The sequence below is a fragment of the Colias eurytheme genome, chromosome 5 (genome assembly GCF_061535395.1).
Source record: "Colias eurytheme isolate Ceu_HAF_F1 chromosome 5, ilColEury1 Martin Lab GWU primary, whole genome shotgun sequence".
NCBI lineage: Eukaryota > Metazoa > Arthropoda > Insecta > Lepidoptera > Pieridae > Colias > Colias eurytheme.
Genome location: NC_142984.1, coordinates 9,543,699 through 9,562,973, shown reverse-complemented (window position 1 = coordinate 9,562,973; position 19,275 = coordinate 9,543,699). Strand labels below are relative to the sequence as shown.

At 31.3% G+C, this 19,275-nt stretch overlaps 1 protein-coding gene across 3 annotated transcripts; it reads left to right on the top strand.

Moving 5' to 3' along the window:
- The first annotated feature begins 238 nt into the window (after positions 1-238).
- Positions 239-18,260, top strand: LOC149908606 (glucose transporter type 1-like). Of its 3 annotated transcripts, none has more exons than XM_090102073.1 (2): positions 239-418; positions 14,045-18,260. In XM_090102073.1, exon 2 carries the CDS (start codon positions 14,065-14,067, stop codon positions 15,445-15,447), a length of 1,383 nt encoding a protein of 460 aa, XP_089958199.1. In that variant the 5' UTR covers positions 239-418; positions 14,045-14,064; the 3' UTR covers positions 15,448-18,260. The 3 variants fall into 3 exon arrangements, with proteins under 3 accessions (XP_089958199.1, XP_089958198.1, XP_089958200.1); XM_090102072.1 differs by lacking the exon at positions 239-418 and adding an exon at positions 607-888; XM_090102074.1 differs by lacking the exon at positions 239-418 and adding an exon at positions 7,690-7,880.
- Positions 18,261-19,275: the final 1,015 nt, after the last annotated feature.

Sequence of the window (19,275 nt, the reverse complement as noted above, 5' to 3'; positions counted from 1 at the left end):
CTACGTTAACGTGCTACTATTACTACGATACGATGCTACTACAATTTAATATTTAAAATCCGTCTACTAAATTAATAATTATATTAATACATTATAATATACTGTGATTATATAATAATTATTTCTTTATCGATATTCTGACTGTCTGTCACAAAACCTTTGCCGCATATTTTTCGGCAAATATTATAAACAACAAACCGGAAAGCGGTGTAATGTCAATTGTCAAATGTCACTTGTCATTTTAATTCGTGAGCTGTGGTGTAAATTGGGTGTATTTGTTCGAAATTTGAAATTGATTAAAGATCGAGTTTTAACAAATTTAAATTTGTAAATATTTTTATTAATTAATGTAAAATGATGATTAACAAATAAAACATTAGTGAATTTGTGTGTGTACAAATTATTTATCAAAAATAAGGTTGGTATGTTAATGTTTAAATTTATTTAATGCAATAACTAGCGTTTACCTACATTATAAAACCACTAAAATATGCAAAACGATAATGATAATTATACATTAATGAATGAAATTAATGTACATTTTATTATTTCTAAAATACATTAAGTGTCTGGTTTTTAATTTCGATTAGTTTAGTTTCACTCTCCGCCGCGATATATCGTCCGCGAGTATATTAAAATAGGCATATAATTTTTTATTTACTATTTACATTCGGCAAGGCATAAAATCGATTCGCCAAACGGTTCAATAAAATTCATTACGTTTCACATAGCAGAGCATGCTCGTTTAATAAAGACGAGACCTTAGTCACTGCTGGTGCTTGGTCAATGATTTCTTTAATAGAACCTAAACGTTAAAGTGAAATATCAAATAAAAAGTGACAATGCAGTACGACACTGAGAATAGGTCGTCACTTCTTCGTGCGCGAGGTTTGTGATTCTTGTTTTGGTAAAATTTTGTTTATTAGACCCACAGCACGAGGTCATCGAATGGCGCTATTGCGTGTAAAAACATCGATTTCTTTTATTTTATAATACCTGAATGACTACATATTTTCATATTTGAATAAACATAGGTACATTGACAAGCGGCATATATGCATAATTCAATTCAATCAATCTGATTTTTACCATAATATGTTACGCGATTTTGGTCTTCTGTGAATGTTTAATAAAAAAAGTCGTCGAACCATTTGTGCCATGGCTGGCAACTTTAAAAAACCAACACTTACGTAAGCTAACTGAAAGCTAACTTAAAGATTATTTCTAAAATAGTACTGAATTATAAATAAATAAGTACCTAACTAATAAGTAGGTATTTACCAATGTAGGCAAAAAATGCACGCACGATAGAAGTGCAAACCCCACTTTATTCGTATTATTATTTATAATGTAACAAAAACAAATAATTTTTTGGCACAAAAATATTTCCACATTTGGCGCCGAAAATAATCTGATGACCTACAATCAGACGATCCATTCAAATATTCTACTAAATGAATGACTCATTATAAATAAGAGTATATTCCTACCTACTTATGTATTTGATTTCGTGAAATCAAAATGTCAGATAACAAAGCCATTACATTAGTTTCCATAAGATTTTATTTTGTCTGTGATTTATTTTAGCCTTTTTTAAATTCAAACATGTTTTCGAATTCAAATTTTGAAGATGGAACGACGAGTTACAATAATTACAATATGTCTATCAATTGATAAAATTACCATATTTAAACGCAATTTTAAATTATCGAGTAACAAAGGTTTTCCCGCCATTAAACTCAAGGTCAAAACCAATTAAATTACAATAAATGCACACACATGTATCGTTTACAGTTATAACAATGATTATGCAGAAAAGTGGAATTGTTTTTTTCTAAGTACAGATTTCCTCGCAATATTTGCACACAATAGTTTTTCGAAATAATATTTTTTCCATTATACATATACCTACTTGAGATTTTATAGAGATTTATAGTTTATAGGTGTTGTAGGTCTTGAGCTGCGTCCATAGTACTTGTTTATTTATTTACGGCTTACAAGTTCACAAACAAGTCGTATCACCAATGACGTAAAAACTAAACAAATGGCCGTTTTTCTCTCACTGAAACGAGTTAAAAGTTAAAGTTAACAAGTTAGAGAAAAAATTAAGTACCGGTAAAACCTGCTAGCTTTGCCAACGGTTGCAGACTTTGCCATAGCCAACTTCTGAGGGAAAAAGTGTAGTCACATCTTAATATCAGTTTTTTGTCATGTATGCATGCTTTTATAGTAAAATTTATGAGTTAAATGGCAACACCGAATGAGATGTGGCAACCCAGCTTGTTTTTGAGATGTAATTTTCGGCGGTTACTTTTTTCGAATGTTGGCGGTATGAAATTTAGTGCTCCGGAACTTCTACAAAAACAAACGGGAAAAGCATTGCCTACGTAAGTATTTTTTTGATATTATGTTAACATAATGTTCTTTAGCTAAATAAAAGCTGATTTACTGTGCTACAAGCTACCTTTACTTCGCAATTGGTATTGGTAAATTCAACAACCCCAATCACAACGTCTGTGATGGTGACTTTGCCATCTTTTGTTGGAGGTTAGGGCTGCCACAAAATTTCTGATGAATATTTTATCAAGTTTAAAATAACAACAATTTTTATATTCAATCAAGATCATATAAATAAGAATTTGTCATTGTTTAAATCTTTTAGGAATGTCGTGTAATGTGTGATATTAAAAAAAAGTTAGTTAGTTTAATGAATACTATTTTTTTTTTGTTTTATTATGTAAAACAATTCAAAGTTAAGAAACTAACTAGAAGTAATTGATTATGTTTTTTTTACTTTTACTAAATTGTTCCTACTACGAAAACATTTTTATTTGACAACCCTAACCCTAACTTCTTCTTATATAGGAAATATTTTGGAAAGGTTGGTGAATTTGCCACCTTCTTAGAGAGTTAAATTACCAGTGCTAAATAATATAAAGTTTTTACTTTATTTTACGGGATATAGGAAGAGTGCAAATATATTACTTTTTAACCTCATAAACTCCAAAAATTTCATTTTTTCTTTCATATGGCAAATTTACCAGAAGTGACAGCTAACTTTGCCATAATTGTTTTTATGCTTAAAATATTATAATTTACAAAAATGAAATAGATATTTAGTAATAATGTAAATTTTCATGAAATTTACTACGTCTAGGTGCAGGTTACTCATTACGTTTTCATACAATTATATTTTTTTAAAGCGAATCAAACTTTTTGACACATGAAAAAGTGGCAAAGTAAGCAGGTTTCACGGTAATTAAAAAAAATTGTATTCCACTAAACAAGGGCAACTATCTTTGGTTGGAAACATAATGTTAAATGATAACTGGATGCAACTTGCAAGGGTGACTCAATTTTTCCGACTCTCTCAAATTAATAATTTTATAAATAATAAATATGGTATTAAAATCTAAAAAAAAAACACGCTGATAATATTTTCTGCGATTCTTAGACAAGTGACCTAATTTATTCGTGTTAAAATTTAAAAAATAATTAAAATAAAATTTTAAATTTTTTTTTTTAATCTTAACTAATTGCTTTTGTCAATTTCTAGTTTACTTTCCATAAGTAAAATACGTAAAAAGGTGATAGGAATTAAGTATGATCGCCGAAATATTCTGATTGGCAAATATTTTTTTTAATTTTCATTCAATAATTTCCCATAAATAGTAAAATATCGATACATTTGCTCTAATAGTCTTCAGACCACGTGTTAACAAGCGTGTTAGTTGTTATATACTTGTGTTATTGTGTTGCCTTAATTATAGACAATTAGCTTATGTTCACGACTTAGGACGAATAATACCTAAATTGAACCAGTTTAGTGCCGTGGTGTCATCATGATTTGTATTGCTCTTTGACTGTATCTTTTTAACCTCCTTAGTATTTTTGCACGATACCTTGATGATGTTAATTAAAACTATCACGTGTAAGTTTTTTTTTTAATTAGAGCTTGACTTACTTGACTTAAGGTCCTAAGGCCTGGGTAAATGTAAGGTGCCCCTTCTAAGAGTGTGGCCAATCCATGTCCATTTACGGCGTAAGATTTGGCGGAAAATCGGTGTCTCGTGGCAGCGTTCCAATAGTTGGTCATTGGAGATCTTTTCAGGCCAGTGAATTCTCAGAATTTGTCGGAGGCAGCGGTTGACAAAGACCTGAATTTTCTGCGAGATATCTTTGGTGACTCTCCACGTTTCACTCCCATATAAGAGGACACTCTTAACGTTGGAGCGAAATATTTTAAATTTCACTCCACGTGTTAGCACTTCCGACTGCCATATGGGTAATTAGAGCTTAGCATTTTATATTTGCATGTAAAAGCTTTACTTGTTTTGATATAAAAACAATCCTGCTGATATCAAAACAATTGTAACAGAATACGAGTGGAATAATTCAGCAAGGAGAAGAAATTAAATTCTTCCCTCAATAATGGATGAGCTTTCGCATTGCAAGCGTAGAGGGCAGATATCATTGGAATTTATTGAATTCGCTTCCCTGCCTTCTTCGCTTATTGCAAGGTTTAAAATAAAATAAGATTTCCTTTTGAACATATAGCCACTATGATTTTTTAATAAAGAGTGTTCGAGTGTTAGAATCTTGGTTATTTTTTAACCAATGATTAAATATCACTTAAATCGTATATGTATTAACAATTATGAAGTATGAACACATTTTTTTCTATATACTCGAAGCCAAATTCAAATGTTTTGTATGTAATAATCTCTACATCTCTACTCAAAAAATGCTAAACCCCAGCACCGATTTAGATGGGAATGAAAAGACGATGAAGGATATTGCCTTATTCTTTGTAATCAAACACTAGAGTATTATCTATTAGTGCTGAAATAGCTGATTAAAGTTTTTGAACATATTTTTGCTCACGGGTGAAACCGCGTCACACATTTAGTATTCCTTATTTCCTTTATACCGTTCCATATAATTCTGACCTGAGCCGAAAATTTTGTAACGTACCCTTGACTTGGTTTTCTTATTATTTAAATTGCATCTAAATGATGTTCTACATTGACGTGGTAAATGAGTCTATAAATAAATCATTAAATAATAGTTAGCCAATTTCGTCTATGTAAACAAAGAATCAACAGTTAAGATATTTTCCTTATTTTACTATTCCAAAAAAGTAGTAGGTATTCTGTGTTAATTAATATTTGGAGAATGTTGCCAGAAAACCTTTTACAGTGGATTTCATTAGGTTTTATTGGTAGCACAACACAGACAAAAAATTATTATCACATGGTCAAAATGGTCAAAAAATTATTATCACAAAGAACTTCATTATACCTACACCACTTACATGTTTCGTAATGTTTCGAAATACTTATGTATTTTTTTTACTTAGAACATAATAAAAACTAATGTAGTTTTTGTTTCATACGAGAAAAAATCATACTCATAACCATAATGCTCAGTCAAATAAAAAAAAAATTGACAAGATCCTACCTTGCATGTAGCATAAACTTATAATCATGTACATATTTTATTAAAAAGGCGTAATAAAAATATTATATCCAGGACAGTAATTTGTAATCTTTTCTAGTCACGCACCCACCCCTCTATTTAAGTTGGTGTCAAATAACATTGGCGCCATCTTGCCGGCAAGTTATGTCCATAAGTTTTATTCAGAACTTAAACATATGGCTGGAAATAGGCCTTGTTTTAGGACAACCAGATTCTGAAGTCTAGATAACATTTTAGCAATCATTTGTTGTCTAGTTTGTAATCAATTACCATTAGTCAAGCGCATACAGACAGCTGAAGCTGTCTATTATTCGAGTTATCTAAGCCCGGTTCAGCCGGGTTCCATTGGTGACCCGGCTGAACCGGGATAAAAAAAATACTCCACAATTTCGAGTAGTTCAAGAATTGTTCAAATTGATTTAAATATCTTAATCGTCTTAAATCGTAACATTACACAACATGAAACAAAAAGTAAAAATTTTCCTGTTCATAATATTGCTTTCGATAAAAATAAATTATTATAAAAAAATGGCTTCTTTGCGTACCGATGATGATAATTTCTTTGTATGATGAGATGGTCAAATAGATCTTTACACAAATACAAAGTTTTTGGTTTAATGATTATTGCACGTAAATTAGGTATGTTCAAGCATTTCACACATCATGAATTCTTCAGTTCATTCACTTAATAAAAAATATAAAGAGAATTATTTATCAAAGCGTTTTATTTGTTTTGTCAAAATAAGCTATTGTTTAAGTTTTTCACACTGGCCAAGTCGTATGAGGTTACTCAAGGTCGTTATTCCGGAAAATCCAAGGTACAGGTACATTCAAATAAGTATTGATTATTCTATATCGTTTATGTACTTAGAATAGTTTAGTTTATTTATGTGTGGAATGCGGAACTATAATATTAGTGATGTTTTTAACAAATGTTGTCAGTAAATCTGGCCAAGCCACCAGTTTTTGCTGAATATGCTAAATTTCCGGACAGCAATATCATTATGTATTTTATTATAAACGAATTTAAAAAATCAATATGATCCTAAGACCTTATCTTTTACGTTGTTTACAAAAGATGCGTTTTGAAACTACCAACAACAATGGATCAAAAAGATCAATCGGTTGAAGCAAAATATGTTTAAATACAAAGTTACTTAAAATTATTTCCTATCCAGATACCATTTCAGGTACAATTCTTAATGTACCTCTTAGAGGCGAATTTATTGTATTTTTATCAATATTTTTATCGGAAGGTATAGAACTATAGAGGCTCTTGGAAAGGTCAGGTTTTTATTGTTGATTTTCACGACACCGATTTTATTTCGCAACATTGTGAGAATTGTTAGCAGAATCATTAAGCATAGAATAAAATCTTTTAATGCTATTTGTATCGAGTATTGTGGATGTTTGCTCAGGATTATTTTATGTAGGATTTATAATGTAGGACAGACCTTGATCATTTTATTTATCCATACTAATATTATAAATGCGAAAGTAACTCTGTCTGTCTGTCTGTTACTCAATCACGCCTTAACTTCTGAACCAATTTGCATGAAATTTGGTATAGAGATATTTTGATACCCGAGAAAGGACATAGGATAGGTTTTATCCCGGAAATCCTACGGGAACGGGTTTTTCTTTGAAAACGCGGGCGAAGCCGCGGGCGGAAAGCTAGTAGGTAATATTTCGAACGAACATTTGTTTTATGAAATGGATTAAGGTCTCGATATTTAATCGAGAATTAGATTTAATATATTGGATAAAGTTATTTTAATAGTAATGATAATATTTATAACTAAAATAAGTGTAGTGATAAACATTCTTCACAAAATATGTAAACATATTGGATGTAAATTCATTGAAATTTTGTGTGATGAATAGAGATGGAAAATTTCACGCCTTTAGATTTTGTATAATTTCCTTTGTCCTTGTTTTAATTTTATCTTGTAGAAGATCTTTTGTTGTACTATCAGCATGCAAATTGATTCATTTTGGTTACTTATGACGGCGAGACTAAACTACAGTGTTCGAAACCTAACTAGTGATGAAAATTGAATACAGATTACAGAAGTGGGACGATAAATAAATATAGAGCAAACATATTAAGTGAAGGTTTATTTCCGTCAGGCGCCACGAAACTAGATTAACGCTGAATGTAAAAATAATGATATAAAAATAAGTTCGCGGCATATAATTTGCAATCAAGTAGTTCTTGCGATGTCAACAAAACCAGTCTGCTTCGCTCCGTTGGCCGCAACGTACTATTCATTTGTTTTTAATAAACAAGTTATATTATCTGTGCGCAAGTGAATTTCGGTGTTATCTATGGTCCATTAACATTCTTTTAGTGTTAGTGAAAACTCAGTAATAGTGTTAGAGACTGCACGAGTTATTTGAAGGTTTGTTGACTTTTATACATTGCGCAACCACAGTCCATGACCAGGCTGATTGCGATTAGAGAAATGTAAATAATCTTGATTTGTTGTGACTTGTGCATATTTAGAGAGAAGTAATTTTTTTGTTTGAGGAAATTCGTAATAATACCTATAATTAAGAACTTCGCGCACGTTCGAGAAATATCAAAGAAATCCGGTTTATACAATCATTTGCGCTTAATTTACCGCCAGCAATTGTTATTTGCAACCTTGGGACAGAAGGCTTTTCGAATTTGTGTCATCATAGTTAAAACTATCTTTACTGGTTTTTGTGGCACTCTATCTTAATAGTTTTAGCAGTAACATAAAGTAGCAAATACTTTCCCTTCGCCCGCGTAGTGAAAATTTTGTATTTGTGTCATGTACCTATTTATCTACTATAACGATACCGGTTGTAATGTTTACTTGTGTTTGAGCTGAATTAAATACCTACAATGAGTAATTATCATTTCGTAAAAACAAATTTTAATTTGCTTTTTTGTTTTATTAAATTCTGAGTATTTCTGAGGTATAGTGATAGAATCGGTAAATAATATTATGCTTATTTAACATAATTATTATCTTCTAAACATCTAATAGGCGTTGGTAAGTACAATATAAAAAAAATAATTAATCCGAGTCCTCCATAAATTCTAAACTTAACTTATTTGGTATTCTACTCACTTTTTTATTAAGTTTCGTCGGTATTTAGTATTATTTTCCTCAGTGGAGGATTCCACTACCTAAGTACCTATATAAATATTGTTTTCAAATGTTTAGTTTTTACGAGATGTTTAAATCTTGAAAAATATACTATAAAACCTTACTTTACTTACCTTACCTTACTTTACTGCACCAGGGTCACTGGTCAGGTCACCCCTCAATGCAGCACTGCAATTTATGATACTAAATGTTCAATAAATGTTTTCAGTTTTGTTTGTTTTTTAGTTAATATTTATAATTATAATAGTTCTTGATGAGTCCTGTTTTTATTTTATTTTTCAGTTAAAATGACCAATAAATCTATACTTAATATTATAAAGCTGAAGAGTTTGTCTGTTTGTTTGTTTAAACGCGCTAATCTCGGGAACTTCGGGTCCGATTTGAAAAATTCTTTCGGTGTTAGATAGCCCATTTATCCAGGAAGGCTATAGGCTGTATATCATCACGCTAAGACCAACAGGTACGGAGCAATGCGGGTTAAACCGCGCGGAACAGCTAGTATCAAATATAGAAATATGTAGTAAAAAAGTTATAAACTAAACTATCAAGGGTATTATCAGACAGCGGTGAAACTAGACTTTAATCTGTTAAATTTTACCTATACTCCTCTTTAACACTTCAAAAACGTTAATTGAAATGTGTACTTGATTTCAATGCATGTTCTAAATGTTTGCTCGATAACAATCAAAAGCATTTATGTAATTAACATCAAGTGTTAAGTAACAGCAATGAACTGAATGGGTTCAGTGACTAATTACAATAGAACCGACTTGTTAGTGTTAGTCATAATGCAGAGGTTAACCACATGGCATTTTTATGCTGACGTGTGATTTTCGTCCTATTTATGGACTGCGAATTAACTTGCTAGTACCATATATTTCTAAACTAGCTTTCCGCCCGCGGCTTCGCACGTTTTTTCTAAAACATAATAAATTATATACTAAAACCTTCCTCTTTAATCACTATCTATTTAAAAAAAAACCTTTATTTTATACTATGTAGTGATATGTACATAACTAGTTCCTAGCTACTACTAGTATTTAGTAATAAGAAAAAGAAATGCGTTTAGTATTTTCAATGGAGAAAATATTAAGCTTTCTAAGAAAGGAGGATTATTGAAATAGAATCAATATTAGGTATACATAAGGAAAACTTATTATAGGGCATTCGGTGTGTGATTATTTTATTAATTATACTATGAAGGTATGCTGTATGACTATTCAAAGTAACTTTGAGATTTTGGTTTACGTGGACGACCGACGTTTACAAAACGATAAATAGTAAAATAATTCACAAATGTATGGTATATTCTGTCCAAGTAGGTACCTACGAGTACATATAATTCGAGAAAGCCAGCATGAAAACTTGCTTTTGATAATGTAGTTGTGTGAAAGCGTATGAACATAATTACCTTAGGAAATCTCAAAACGCAGATAAATAAGTATAATATTTTGTTTATTACTAATGTTTAAACATAAACCAAATACTTAACGCGATATGTAAACATTTAACATCCTCCTAAGAAAGTCATTATAGCGATAACAATAATGCGTTGTTTTTAAGTTTTGGTAGAAGTATAAATTATAATGTATGACTTACTGTTACGACTCAGTTAACATCATTTATTATTATATTATGCATTATCATACAAATAAAATTAGCTTAATAGCTTATTAGTACCTATATCATTAGGTAGCAAAATAGCTTGTTCTAAGGATTAAATACGTGTTTGCTCTGATAATCTAATAATTGTAATTTCTTGCAGAAATATTCAGGGCCGATTTTTCAATGCTTGGTTAAAACTTATCCGGCCAATAAAGTATTACACGATAATATTAAAATGTCACGTAAACTGTCAAATACGGGCAATTAGAATACGTTTATAAAATGGTAGTTTTATACCTACATTATTCGACGAATAAGTTTTATCCAAGGATTGAAAAATCGGCCCTTAGTTAAACAAAAAATGCAGTTTAAAATAAAAAAAGTTGTGTGGTTTTATGTAGGGATGTAACGATACCGATACCGATACCGATATATCGGCCGATATACGGCATGCCGATATATCGGTATCGCCGATTATAAAACAACCGATACCGATATCAAACAATTCAAAAAACCGCGCCCAATGAACGATGCGGGAGACCGCCCGCGCGTGCGCACTTTGTTTTTTGAAAAAACTACCAATAGTTAACTTTTATTAGGAACTGATTGTATGTGTATAACTTAAAGTTTAACTGAATTTGCAAAATAATAATACTAAAATAAATGGTTTTCTTGTTTTTTGATTTGGCATTGTTATTTAAAAGAATACGACTTACAGTTGAGTCTCTGTTAAATGTTGGTAACTTTTATGCATAATTCACTATTTATTTTTCTACCAAGCCATCGATATCGGTATCGGTATCGGTATCGCCGATATTTGATTACAAATATCGGTATCGGTATCGTATCGGCAAAATCATGTATCGTTACATCCCTAGTTTTATGAAACCACGTAAAAGTGAAACTGTTCGAACGGTTCCGAACACTGCTTTGTGTAGCGCATGTCGCGTGACGGTCGACTGCCGAGTAGGTTTACCTAGCAGTTATATACCTAGTAGGTAGCCGCGATGTAATAAAAGTTTCACTTAAGAAGGGTGAACAAAGATGATAGTATAATATCCTCCATGTATAAACAAAACGCATCATTAATGCACACTTAAGTACAAACTCAACAACTGCTGATAACATATTTATTTGAAGTACACGTATCGTAAATACCTCGATTAAAACTCATTATGAATTCTGTTTATATTTGTAAGATGTGGTTAATCCAATGTTTTGAAAATAAGGTTTTTCCATTGCATTGCAACTTCTGAATCTGAGTATTCGTGAGCGACTAAAAATGTATTTTAGTATGCTTTCATAAAAAAATACAGAAAGTAGTTAAAATGTTTCTAGAGTGGCTATTTCTGTTAACTTTCAAGGGTCTTGACATAAAAGTGAATTATTATTTTCGTTAGTGTGTTTATTAGTGGATAGTGAAATATTTTTCATTGTAGGTATAAAAAAGTAATTGTCTTATGCATGGAAACATAATAAGAATACATAATAATATGATACTTGATATCACAAGAAAACAGTGTCAATTAATGAATTACTACACTATAGATATACTGATATATTGGTTATCGTGTAGCCTCAATCCTGTCAGGCAAGGTCTTCAAGTATAATGCGGTTATAGAGTTCTACTTATACCGACAACAATATAATATGTACTAATTTATAGATTCGTAGTAAAATCGCATTCATCGGAATTATATGAGCTATATGAAATTATATGTATACAATACTATATCTATACTTAATATTATTAAGCTGAAGAACCTTGTTTGAACGCGCTAATCTCAGGAACTACTGGTCCGATTTTTAGTTAGAGTCACATTTATCGAGGAAGGCTGTAGACTCTATATCATTTCCCCGTCCGTCCAGGGCCCTTCCGGCCTCCTCCACTCAAGCAACAGCCCAAGACGAGGTTCGAGATCCCCGTTAAGGGGGGACGCCTTTGCGCATGTCGCTACTAGGGTGAACCCTCAGTTCACCCACGCGTCCGCGTTAAAATGTAGAAGCCCTTCTGGCTAACATTGAGAGACACCACACAAAAAAAAAAATATCATTACGCTAAGAACAACAGGAGCGGAGTCACGCGGATGAAACCATAATACAGTCAAATTCATAATACAGTCATACAAGTAAAAAATCGGCTAAAGCATTCGATACGTTTTGCATTGATAAATATAAGCCTGAGGGCTGAGCGGATGTTTACCACATTCTTACTATGTGACTTGTTACTTTGTTCATCTTCTAAAGGCTTATAATAAGGTTTTTTAAGGTAGCTAGGGCGTGTTATAAAAACAGCAATACAGCCAAAAACTTCGAAAATGATTGAATGATTGGTGTAACTTAAAAAAAATAATGTTAATTGATTAAGTAAGAGTGTCTCCTCACATCCAACAATAGTTTTCAAAACTAACATTTTCATAATTATTTAGATATAATTTAATTTTAGGTTTTATTCGCTAACGTTGTAATTTTTTATTGTGTCATTATTATAATGAAATATTTCGTATTGTTTTATTTGATGACCACCATAATATATTTTAACTGCTATTGTTCGAAAACTTATAGTGACAGAATAGTCCTTTTTTTATTTACAAGCAAATAAAGTGATACAGAAAACCTCGTTTTTATAAATAACGTGACTTTCACTGGACGGCGGTTTTGAAGTCGTAGTCGTCGTTGGAATTTTAATATCTTCTAGTTTTATTATAATATATGCGGCAAATTAGGTTTGATTAATGATTTAGAAATCTTATGATTATTTTATTGATTGATAAGAGGAATAATCTATTACGTATCTAATGAAATAAAATTTGTAAGTACCTATTTCATAAAATATGATAATAAAGACAATAATATCGATTGTAATTCCTTATATTGTGATAGCAAGTATGCGATTTGGTCTATATGTATTTTAAGTAAACTTTTCTCAATCTTTTAATTAATGTTTCGGATACTTCTTAGTTCATTCGTTTCGATACTTCTCAAAGGAAGTGTATCAGACGTTGAAATTTAATAGCAATTTTTGGTTCACAGAACTTCTAAATTAGATTTATTTAATCAACTTTATTTTATACATACCTATCTAAGATTTTTGTTATATAGTTAAAAAAAATAAAGCAGGAAACTATACACCTATTAAAAAAAATATTCAAAGTTATGAGATAAAAAAAAACAGACAAATTTTGTTTCTCTGTATACACGTAGGTAAATTACAGAAGAGTTATCAAACTATTGATCACTATCTTTTATCACTGATGATTGTATATGATATAACCATTCTTTTCAAATATTTTATTGTGTTGTGTTGTGAGCAGTGTAAGTGAAATGTTTTAATTGAGAAAATTTCTGTGGAACGTGGCCCGAAAAATAAATTAAACCGTGCTTTATCCAATCGTTAATATAATTTATATAAATTAGATTTTTCGTGTAAGGCATGTGGTAACCTATTATATTGTTCTCGTTAAATCGTTTAAACTTACTATTTCTGGAGTCATAATTTTCTGATAAATAAAATGAAGCATTAATTACAAATAATTGACATAATGATACCAGATAGTTTTTGTATTTTTAAATAGGTACATACATTTCGATAATAAGTGATTGATGGGACATTGTTTCATGTATATGAAACAATGTCTAATTTTCCCTATGTTCTCTCCTTAATTTGAAACAAGTGATTTTGCAAAAATTTCATCTCAAACAAATATCCACAAAATTACGTAATGTATTTCGGTTTCTTTTATCGGAGACTACTGAAAATCCACTCACTATTGACATTTTTATCTTAACGTGATATTAACCTTGAATTCTGTTCATTTCAGAGTCCTTATCACGGGCCAAAATGTCGAGTGGCGGGACTACGGGGCCGCTCCTGTACGCCGTGTTTGCGGCCGTACTGGGAATGCTGCAGTTTGGCTTCAACACCGGAGTCATCAATGCCCCCAGAACCTTTATAGAGAACTTTATCAATGAAAACTACAACGTCAATAGCGGGGTCGTCTTCAGTGTTATCGTCAGCATCTTCGCTGTTGGTGGCATGATCGGATGCCCGCTAGCCAGCTGGATCGCCGACAAGCGTGGGCGTAAATTCGCCCTGATAGTAAATGCGGCGTTCGGCATCATAGGTGCTGTCCTGATGGGCTTCAGCAAAACTTCAACCTCACTGGCTATGCTTATTATTGGCAGATTTTTCATCGGCATCAACTGTGGATTCGCTACAACAGCATCACCAACTTATGTCTCCGAAATTGCACCAGTACGACTGCGTGGTGCTTTTGGAACAGTTAATCAATTAGCCGTAGCATTCGGTATGGTTGGAGGACAAATTCTCGGCATTGACGTTATTTTGGGTAGCGATGAAGGCTGGCCATGGCTTCTGGGATTAGCTATTATACCGTCAGCTGTTCAGCTGATAATGTTGCCTTTCGCTCCTGAAACTCCGCGATACCTTTTACTTTCACAACGCGATGAGGAACAATCTAGAAAAATTCTATCAAGCATCAGAGGGACTGATGAAATTGATGATGAAATCAGAGATATGCAGATCGAGGATCAAGCTATGAAAAACGAGCAGAAGTTTACAATCGGCGATTTAATTCGTATTGATTCATTAAGAACACCTTTAATTATTGGTATTGTGATGCATTTATCTCAGCAACTGGGAGGAATCAACGCTGTATTATATTTTTCGTCATCGATTTTCGTAAAGACTGGTCTTTCGGAAGGAGATGCTCGTCTAGCATCAATTGGAGTCGGCAGCATGTTGTTTATAATGGCCTTGGTATCGATTCCTTTAATGGACCGTCTCGGCAGAAGAACATTGCAACTGGTCGGTCTCGGTGGAATGACAGTGTTCTCAGTGCTCATGACTATTGCATTTTTCACGTACGAAAACAATCAAACGATGAGCGTATTCGCTGTAATATTTACCTTGTTATATGTCGGTTTCTTCGGTGTTGGTCCTAGCTCCATACCTTGGATGATTTTGTCGGAATTGTTCGGTCAAGGTGCGAGGAGCGCGGCTGTGAGCGTGGGGGCTTTAGTCAATTGGTTGGCCAACTTCGTCGTTGGTTTAACATTCATTCCTATGTCTGATCTATTAGGTAACTACGTATTTTTACCGTACACGGTGTTGTTGATCTTATTCTATGTATTCACTTATTTCAAACTACCCGAAACGAAGAACAGGACGATAGAGGAGGTGACGGCTCTATTCAAGAAATAGTCTCGATTGTGAAGGCGTTATGTCGACATCACATTCCTTATAATATTATGATTGCAATAAGTCTACATTACCGATTGTGATAGTTACTGTATTAAACTATTTTATAGATACTGAAGGCAGTTTTCAAGACCCAGTGTTTATTCTTTGAAGTCGTTTACGATTTCTGTGGTTCCAATGTAAGTTTTGGCGCTATTATAAGTAATTAATAATTAATAATAATAAATAATTTTTATATCTCAATTAAGTGCAAATATGCGTCATATTTTCTAGATATCTCTATATATCCGGGATTTATGAACGAATAATAATTCGAAATATTGGTACTCGTTAAAACTTACACTGGACTCATTTGTTAGGAAGACTGAAACCTCACTTACTTACGTATATCTTGATATTCTAGCAAAGTACTTATTCGGATACTTGTTTAATATACAAATTTATTAGTATAAATTATAAAAGTAACCTAGTACACGTATCTATATTCTATAATGTTAAATTTTGCTGCAATTGTTAATTTATTTTAAACACTTGTGAAACGTATTTTCACAAAGGTAAGAGGACCAACATACATAATTTATTTATAATACATATTACGTTGTAAGCACAATTTCTTTATTTATATTCGGTGTTGCCTTTTTAATGTTTTTACGAATTTTTATGCTTGTTTCAATCACAGTGCCTTAGCTTTGTTTGTTGTTTTGAAATATTTCATTAAAGCCGTTGATTATTGTTAAGTTAAAATATTTACTGGGTCCTACGTTTTCTTTAAAACAGACTATTCAAAATGTTAATAAATTATAGATGGTAAACATGTGCTATCTCTCTTGCACAAAGGCGGTTGGTGATTCTCTATCACTGTCACTCGTATGGCGCGGAAACCATTCTATTATTTATTGATACAGATTATAAATAATATAAACTAAGCATAGAACACCAATCAAACTATTATATCTTTTCTATAATAACATTAGATTTTCACCGTCCTAGTGTACTATAGTGCCAAGTTTACCTTTAGCGCGAGTTTGTATAAAAAAACTTGCATAAATTTAATAATGTATAATGGTATTTAAACTGTAATCGTAAATGCTTAGCATTATTGTACTCAAAACTCGCACTAGAGGCACGTTTTTCAGTAATCACGTTAGATTAAGGGAATATTAATGTATAAAATTAAAATATATCTATAAAATAAAATAACATATATTATGTGGTCTAGAATTGTCTCGAAATATGTAGATATAATAATGATCTTTAATACCGTAATAATGACCGACCAGTTGGCTTGGTTGGTAGTGACCCTGCCTTCCAAGCCAGAGGTCGTGGGTTCGATTCCCACCCGGGGCAAATATTTGTGTGATGAACATAGATGTTTGCTCTGTGTCTGGGTGTAAATCTATATAAGTATTTATTTAAAAATTATTTATATAGGTATGTGTATGTTTATTAGCCATCTGGTCTCCATAACACAAGCGAAAGCTTAGTATGGGATCAGATTGTGCCGTGTGTGAAAATTTTCCTGAAATATTTATTATTTATTTTATTTATACAGTTTCATTTAAAATTGTTGTCTTGATACATTCCATTCTGATGAATTAATTCTAGGATTTATAAAAAATTATATAGTTTCGAGTCGGTTTCAATATGAAACTCCATTTTGACTCAAGTTTGAACAAAAGATAAATTTATGTAAAGTAAACTTCTCAAAGCAATGCATTTTTATTTCTTAGTATTTCTTTTGAATATTGGAAATATAATTCATACTTCTTAAGTAAATTAACTATATTCATTGAGAAAAAATTTAAACGTATTAGGTACGTACCTGATACGACTATGATTATACCTCGTTAGAAGATAATTTTATCTAAATTCTAAAGTAACGATTTGCCTCAACTATACCTACTTAGGTCGATGTTATTAATTGAATTATATTGTTATCTCCCATAAAATGTAATCATTTTCACAATAATATTATAATTGAACACAGTATGATATACAGTAAATGTAATTCATAAATTTTTACGATACGATTATAACGAATTAGTTTAAATTAAAATATGTATTAAGAAGAATAAATTATAAGGCCACTTTTAACTCAATCAAAATGTATAAAACAAAACCAATTAACTGTGAAAAAAAAACAACATATTATTAAAACGTGATTTTGATAATATTCATTGTCTCTATTAATTTTCTTCATATTAAACTTGCATAAATCAAAGACAGGATAGGTTGTAAAATATTATTGTAAATATTGAAGAAAATGTTACAAATATATAATGATCAAAGTATTATAATTATATAAAATACGTATACAATGGCTTTGCTTTTGAATTTTGTATAAGATTATTTAAGCCGACTACTCACGTACCTACCTGCCGCAGGGGCAATATTGGAACAATCTCGGTTGCACAGTGGTCGGAGCAATTTTAGCTGTTCTTTAAATTGTCCCTGCTTGCCTATACACATCACAATTAAGGAGCCAATTAAGGGTGCAATTCCAATATTGCCCCTGCTGCAGGTATGAGAGTAGCTGGCTTTACGTATATTATTGAATATATTGTCATTGGCGCAACTGTATTGTAAATGCCGTTATCATATTTTGAAATGTATAATTTTATCTGTGCAGCTATTGCAAGTTATATACCTACATAGATTTTGTTGATAATTAAATATTTCTTTTTTATATTTTATAGGCTAATAAGTTACACGTATAACTTTATCTGTTATGTTACTATGTACATGTTATAAAGTAATTTAAAAGTTACAAAAAAATAATACGAATTTATTCACCTGTTGGTATTAAATTATTTAGAGATTATGAACTGGTAGTATTTTTTATTTCTTCCTTAATCCTTACCTACTCTCTTACTAATCATAACTAATATTATAAAAAAGAATGTGTATTGGTTTATTTGTTTGTTTGTCTTTCTTTCACAAGGTCTGGCCATAGAAAATGAGAAAAGATATTTTTTATTCGAGTTAAACATCATTCCCCTGGGAAGCTCCATAATTAGGTGCATTTAAAATCACTCCGTAATTTATGAATTCCGATAGAGGGCGCTAGATAAAAAATGTGAAGAAAATTACTATTATTGTATATATGTATTTTCTTTGACCACGCGAGCAAAACCGCGGTCGGAAAGCTAGTTATTAAATATATAAATATAGCATTTTAAAAATATATCGTCAAAGTATTTTTTGATATTTATTTTGTTTTATATGATAAAAATGTTTACAAATAAAAAAATATAGGATAGGAAATATTCGATTATGTACAAACATAGGTATCTACCTATTAGATGGTAAAATAAAGCATTATTAATTATAATTCAGATTAAATAAAATAAATAAGCTAAGTGAATGTTTATTTATATTCACTGTTCACACCTTAACTTTAGACAATGGGTATACACCTTGAATATGTCAATGCATGTAGGTAGGTACAATAGCAGATTGTCAATTGTACCGGACTTATAGCCACAACTTCCGGATCGTTAAGAAAAACTAAAAATTACACTATAGATAATTGATAATAATATAAACTGACCGGTTGGCTTATGCACAAATAATACAAATAATACGGAAAAGTGCAAAGGAATAACTTTCATCGGTAAGTACCTAACTAGATAATAATTTTTAAAACTTAGTTGGAGCAAAAAAATGGCGCACAGATTTTGTTCGTGGTGTCTCCTCCATACGTAGTAATATTATCTCAATGGCTTATATATTATGATATGTTTTACAAGGCGTATACCATTCTTATTTCTATTTTAATATATCTATTTATGTGTATGTGTTACAGTCAAAACTGAAATCAGTCAAAAACAT

What these genes read in the sequence shown, in the direction of transcription:
- LOC149908606 (XM_090102072.1), top strand. Translation starts at nt 843, where the DNA reads ATGCAGTACGACACTGAGAATAGGTCGTCACTTCTTCGTGCGCGAG. An exon ending in GTCACTTCTTCGTGCGCGAG is followed by an intron (nt 889 to 14,044) that starts GTTTGTGATTCT and finishes TGTTCATTTCAG; the next exon opens with AGTCCTTATCACGGGCCAAA.